Raw genomic sequence first — 6,775 nt, 5'->3', positions numbered from 1 at the left:
GACTTAGCCCAGAAAGAAAAAGCGAGCCCTAGGCTGCAATATAGGCCCAAACAAGGACAAACATACATAAAAGCAAGATAACTACCACTAACTGCCGTTAATGGTGAACATCAATACATTCCGATGAGATCACAGAAGTGGCTAAGCCTTGAGGCCTCAGTCCGGCGGCCGAGGAGGAGACCTACAACATGAAAGAGATAAATTCCAATCTATGAGGATCGATTATGTTGAAGTGCAATCTCTCAGACAGCCTGACTTCAAAATACCTACTATTGTGGAGCATATTTTTGCACATACAACTCTCTCTGCGAGGATTTGTGGCCTTTGAAAATTCTTGCATTCCTCTCTTCCCAGGTATGTATATCAAAGATGACAAGCATAATTTCCTATGTAGATTAGTAGGAGTGTTTGCTTTCCATTTGGTACTCATCCACAACATAAGATTCTCCCAATTTGTAATCGCTGTGTGAATGTTGCTCTTGAAAATTCTTGCATTCCTCTCTTCCCAGGTATGGTATATCAAAGATGATAAGCATAATTTCCTGTGTAGATTAGTAGGAGTGTTTGTTTTCCATTTGGTACTCATCCATTATACAAGATTCTCCCCATTTGTAATCGTTGTGTGAATGTTGCTCTTGTATTTTTTTTTGTTTTTGTTGGGCTGAATCAACTCTACCTAAACATGTGCTATTAGTAACTGAGCCCAAACAGAGCTTAATCCAACTCTAACACAAGTAAATCCAAACTTGTTAAAACAAGGTCGAATGGACTTAGGATTAAAGTTGGATTGGCATGTACGGAATTTAGTTGAAAATTTTATATCTAGATTTACGCTGGAGCTATCTCAAGTCTCAACAAGTTTATCCTGTCCAAGTTGCGCCATTTAACAAAGCCAACCTGTCACAATTGGCTCATGATACATAGTCTTGTGCTTTATTATTACTACAACATTCGTATTCTTGCCTACCCTAGCCATTGTCACTATTCATAATTCTTTTGTGGGGCTAATATGATCGACGGTTCATACGAGAGTGTTGTGACTTGTGAGAAGTGACAATGTCACGGGTCAATTATCTTAGAACAATTTTATTGTGGGGCTTATATGATTGATAACTCACATGAAAATGCAATGAGCAGTGACAATATTGCAACTCGTTTATCCTCAAAAAGTTCTTCACTATTTTGGAAGTATAGACCATCTACGCAATGTGACCTTAAAGCTTTATTTGGTTAGTGTGAATTAACTAGACAGGAAAAGAAACAAAAATAAAAAATTTTAAAAAGATTTAGGAATTCGATTAGCGTGAAAAGTAAAGTTTACAGGAAATAAGAATCCAGCATCTAGTTTGATTTTCTTCAAAATATTTCATCCATAAAAAAGGGGAAAATTTTGACACCACACTTGCAACCCCTCACATATGATGAACTAAGAACATAGAGAAAAGAGCGTAGAAAACATGAAATTTTGGATCCAAGACCTCAGAGGAAAAAAAAAAAAAAAGAAAAGAAAAAAAAAAAACCATGTTTAATATTAACTTTTTTGAGAAAATTTAAACTAGTACCCAAAAAAAATTTAGAAAATAGTCTAATAATATATAATATCGTTCTCTATAAATAATACATGGGCCTAATTATACAAAATCGCTTTTGACAAAAATATCTCATGTACATTTTTGTCACCAAATATGAAAAAATTATTGTATGATTCTGATCAATTGTTAATAAACAGGTAAACAGAAAGTTAAATAAAGTTAAGACAAAATTAAAACATTTACATTTACTTGTATATCAACTATTGAACCGAATTATGTAAACAATTTCTTCGGAATGACTTTTCCATCCTCTCAAAAGTTTTAAAGTAGGGTTAGAAAGTATTAAAGAAATTATTTAGCCAACAAAAATAACACGTTTTAGTGCAATGTGACACATAATATGACAAGAAGTCAAAATGGAATTTGTTTGGAAGAACTATTATTCTTATCCTCAACCTGTCTATTCTTGATTTATGCCACCTATTTTAGATACTTTAAGTTTGAGCCCTTCCTCTATTTATGATGATGACTCAACATAAATATTTATTGCCCCATAACTTCTATAAGAAATGTCCTTGATAATGGTACGTAGTAGTGGTAATAGGGTGTGTGCATGGGTCAACACCAGTTTAAGGCTCCACCATAAGTCTTCTGCTTCCTGGTTGGTGCAGGTAACATGTTAGTACTACTTTGGAGGTTTGGTCCTTGCCCACCACAATAGACTTTATAGCTTTTCAATAATATCAAACCATAGTCAGCATTAAATTAATTAGCCAGCCTAGAAAAAATAAAAACAAATAAAAATATTCAAAATTCAAAATAAGTACAACAAAGTGTGTCTTTTCAAGTGTGCTGTTTTAATAATACGTGTCATAAAATTACTTATATTTCGTTAAGGAGCAAAGAATTGACACTTTGAATTTCAATTCATCCCCTAATTTGGTGCTCTAAACATAAAATAAATGTAAGACTTTTGCTGGTACTTTTTTTTTTATCATTAAAATACTTTTATTTTAAATATTTTAATAATAATATTTTTTTAAATACTTCTATTATTAATTTTAGGATCTGTTTAGCATTGCTATATCTCATAACAAACCCCTTTTTGCTTAGGGCTGACAAAAAATGCTCTCTTTCCATGTTAGGTACACCTTTTATATATATATATATATATTCCATAACTTGACTCGACTCCTAATTTCTATATATTTTATTACCTCTCCTTGCCAAACACTCGTGGAAAAAAAATCACTTAATCCATTTTAAAAATGCAGAATTTGCGGAACAATTCAGAAATACTGATTGAAAATACATTAACAAACACTTTAAATACTGATTGAAAATACATAAACAAACACTTTTTCTCTGGTCTATATTCCAATTATCAAATAGTTCAGAATTATACAAACTGATCTTTAATGAAAGATTAGTTGAATAGAGGAGATAAAAAAACCGAAAACCTATATAAAATCCTTCTATCCAAACACACCCGTATCAAAATTTTAAAATATATACAAAAAAAAAAACTATTTTTGAAAAAAAAAAAAAAAACCTAAATTCACACTTGAACTTGTAGCGCCTCATCATCATCGCCGCCGTAACCACCACTGGCACTCCTCAATTCGGACGACATCACACTCGGCGGTAGCGATGGCGCTGCCGCCTTCTCCCCAACCAAAATCGTCACCACCTCCTTCATAGTGGGGCGGTGGAGTGGGTCAGGGTGACAACAAGCCAACCCAAGCTTCAACACCGCCTCCATCTCCTCTACCTCGCACTCCCCTTTAATCCTCTCATCCGCCACCTCCCACAATCTCCCCTCCACATACTTCCCCCTCACCCAATCAATCAACAGCGCCTTTTCCTCCTCCGCCCACGACTCTATCGGCCTCCGCCCACACGCCACCTCCAATACCACCACCCCAAAGCTATAAACATCACTCGCCTCCGTCGGCGCCGCCACCATAGCCAGCTCCGGCGCCAAATACCCCAAAGTCCCCACCACCCTCGTCGTGTTCGGCACCTCCCCTTGCGTATACAACTTCGCTAGCCCAAAATCACCCAATCGACCTCTCATGTCAGATCCCAACAAAATGTTGCTCGACTTAATGTCTCTGTGAATCACCACTTGGTCCCAACCATGGTGGAGATAATTCAAACCCTCTGCTACGTCGGCGAGGATTTTTCTCCGATCACCCCAACCCAAAAGCGTCTTGGGTTTGTCGAATATCCATCGATTCAGGCTACCATTCGGCATATAATCGTACACAAGCATCAATTCGTTGCCCTTTCGACACCAACCTCGCATTTGAACCAAGTTCTTGTGTTGAAGACGACCCATACTCGAAATCTCCGCCATGAATTCTCTCAAACCCTGCTTCGAATCGTGGCTCACGCACTTGACGGCGACGACTGTGTTGTTGCGTAGTGTTGCTTTGTATACTTTGCCGAACCCACCAGTCCCGAGAAGCTCATCTTTGGAGAAGCCATTGGTGGCCTCACTGAGCTCCTCGTATGAATATCTGTGCGGCCAGTATTCGAGCTCCCAATCTTCAATCTCATCCTCTTCTTCTTTCTTAGTCTTTCGCCAAAACCAGTAAAACCCAGATAAGCAAACAATGAATACAACAGATGCAATCGTAATTCCGGCAATTGCTCCGGCAGAGAGCGAAGAGGACGCTGATTGAAGCTCAAAAACCGGTAAATTGGTAGTGTTGATCTCTCTGGCAAGACCAGTGTCGCTGAGACTCCAAGCTAGGAGCCTCTGTGCTTCAATCCAAGTGGTTTTCGAAGCAGAGAACCCAACAAACATATCTGCGGAGACATAGTTTGCTATGATTGGATCTCTGTAGGTGAGCAACGGCCGGGAAGGCCGAGCCATCCCAGCCGGAGCGATTGTGACGTTGATTTCAAAATTTGATCCATCGAATTCAATCCAGGCATGTATGTTCTGCCCATTTCGCATATCTACAGGGATGAGATCACTACTATTGGTGGAGTTATAGTACCCAGCACTAACTGTGACCTCCGATTCGATGTTGTTCAGGTCGATTCCGATGTGATTGTCATCTGGGTCGTTGAATTCCGGGTTCCGGCCGGTGTCGAATTCGACGACGAGGAGGGGGGCGACGGTGACGGTGGCGTTGGAGAAGAGGCCGAAGTACTGACCGGAGAGGGCGCCTGGGGGTGAGGTGGAGTTGGAGAGGACGAAGGCGAGGCCGAAGCCGGGACTGGAGCTGATCTCCGGCAAGATGGAGAAGACGAAGGAGGTGGAGAAAGAAGAGATGGTGGTGGAATTGGAAGTGGGTTTCATTGGGATTCGAGATTGGTGGAAGACTCGGCCGATTGAGAACTGGTTGGAGTCGTTGGTGAGTCTGATGGTGGAGGACTCGAGCCGAGCGTCGTCGGTGAGGTTGAGGTTGAGATCGGCGGTGGCATTGAAGGAATTGAAGAGGAAATCGAGGGCAAAAGAGGAAGGGAGGAGTGTTAGAAGGAGGAGGAGAAGCAGAAGGCGAAACATTTGGATAGAATTTGATGAGAGAGTGTTCATCTCCGGCAGCTTAGATCTGAGAGGATGGAATGTGGGAGTGTTGTGAGAGTGGACAAACACATTTTGAGTTTCTGATAATGTTTTTTATTTGGTAAAATTTCATATTCTCGTGTAAAGGAAGTGGAAAGAAAAGTCCAATATTTTTATGTTAAGTTAACCGGTGTACGGCACAAACTTTACAGTACTCAACAACTCAATTGATCGTCGGAGATTAGAAAGGGATCTCGGGTCGGGTAAATTACAGGGATGACAAAAACTAATCATAAACAACACACAGTAAAAATTCGAATCCCAAACTTTAAACTTTTTAAGTTTCAAAATCCAAATGTTCAATCTTGAAACACTCTTTTATTTTTATTATTTTAATTTCTTTGTTTTCAACTACAATGGTGTCTATTTTTTTTTTAGACCATGCCATAGTTTATCACCACGGATGCAAAATCCGATATCATATACATCAGACAATTATTGAATGAAAAAAACAAAAAAATTTCTTGAACATTGAGAATTTCAATTCAAGTTGCGAGGTAAGAGAGATGAAGTGAGACCATGTTCAATTTTCAAAAAAAAAAAAGAAAAGAAAGTGAGACCATGTACTTATACAATAGTAATGTTGAATTTATTAGTGATACAAGTACATGAAGTGATATATATCATTGTTGCATTGAACAATGACTAAAATGGTAAAAAGTGTTTTGATTTATTGTGCATGCATAACTCAATTATGCAATTGGATTTTCTTTTTTCTTTTTATGGATTGAATTGACTTGGTAGAATATTGCAAATAAGTTAAATAACTTGAATAAAGTGTTGCTATTCATCTGTTGAATTATTTATTTATTCAATGTTCTTGTACCGCAAATAAACCACACATATCTCTCTCAAATTAAAGCAAAGCATCAGTGATAACAATGGAGTGAGATCACTTGGAAATTTTTTTATCTTTGTGCTGATTTCATCGTCTTTTGGAATGATTTATTCAACCTTCTTTTGGAGAGAGGAGAGAGGAAAGGAGAGATGCAAATACAAAATTTCTTATGTAAGAGAACTGTTCAGGGTCATTTTTGTCATTTTAGTTATATAAACATTAGAGTGGCGCAACATATAATGTTTGTGCCCATGCGCTTGTTTTTTTTGTTAAAACAGAAAGTGTTTTTCTGTAAGGTTTTTTTTTTCCAAGAACGATGTTTTAGATGTTTTATTTTTTTTGATATTTTAATTTTAAGTCACTATTTACAAAGTATTTTAGCACTATATAAAATAAAATAATACTACATTAAATATATTTTTATTATCAAAATCATACTCTCAAAAATATGTATACATCATCTCTTTTAGATCTTAATTTTTTTTGTCTTTTTAATACCAGATAGGCTGATACACATGTCTTAATTTATGTTAAATTTCTAACAATGACTTAATAATTTGAAAAATTTTACAACAAATTAAATAATTTAGAGAGTTAAATGTCAAAAGAAAATTTTGTCACATCCTATATTTATTACAATAGCTTTTCATCATTAATGTAATAATTTTAAAACAACAATACAATTACATAAATGTGTTAAAATTTCAATTTAACTGCGCTATAAATGATTGCATATTTATTTTTTTAAAATTATTATCTGTGTGTTGCATTTTGTGATGCAGCCGTATTACAATGTGATGTAACTGTGTTGCAGCGGTATGTATA

General features: G+C 36.9%; 1 protein-coding gene across 1 annotated transcript; it reads right to left on the bottom strand.

The window, feature by feature from the left end:
• Positions 1–2,875: 2,875 nt before the first annotated feature.
• On the bottom strand, positions 2,876–5,186 carry LOC132285027 (L-type lectin-domain containing receptor kinase S.1-like). The gene has a single exon (XM_059787186.1). The coding sequence runs from the start codon at positions 5,080–5,082 to the stop codon at positions 3,091–3,093; it is 1,992 nt and encodes a 663-aa protein (XP_059643169.1). The 5' UTR covers positions 5,083–5,186; the 3' UTR covers positions 2,876–3,090.
• Positions 5,187–6,775: the final 1,589 nt, after the last annotated feature.

Source organism: Cornus florida, unplaced genomic scaffold (assembly GCF_030987335.1).
Source record: "Cornus florida cultivar Cherokee Brave unplaced genomic scaffold, ASM3098733v1 CherokeeBrave_3.0.0_Hap2_Chr11, whole genome shotgun sequence".
NCBI lineage: Eukaryota > Viridiplantae > Streptophyta > Magnoliopsida > Cornales > Cornaceae > Cornus > Cornus florida.
This window is presented reverse-complemented; position numbering and strand designations above follow the sequence as displayed.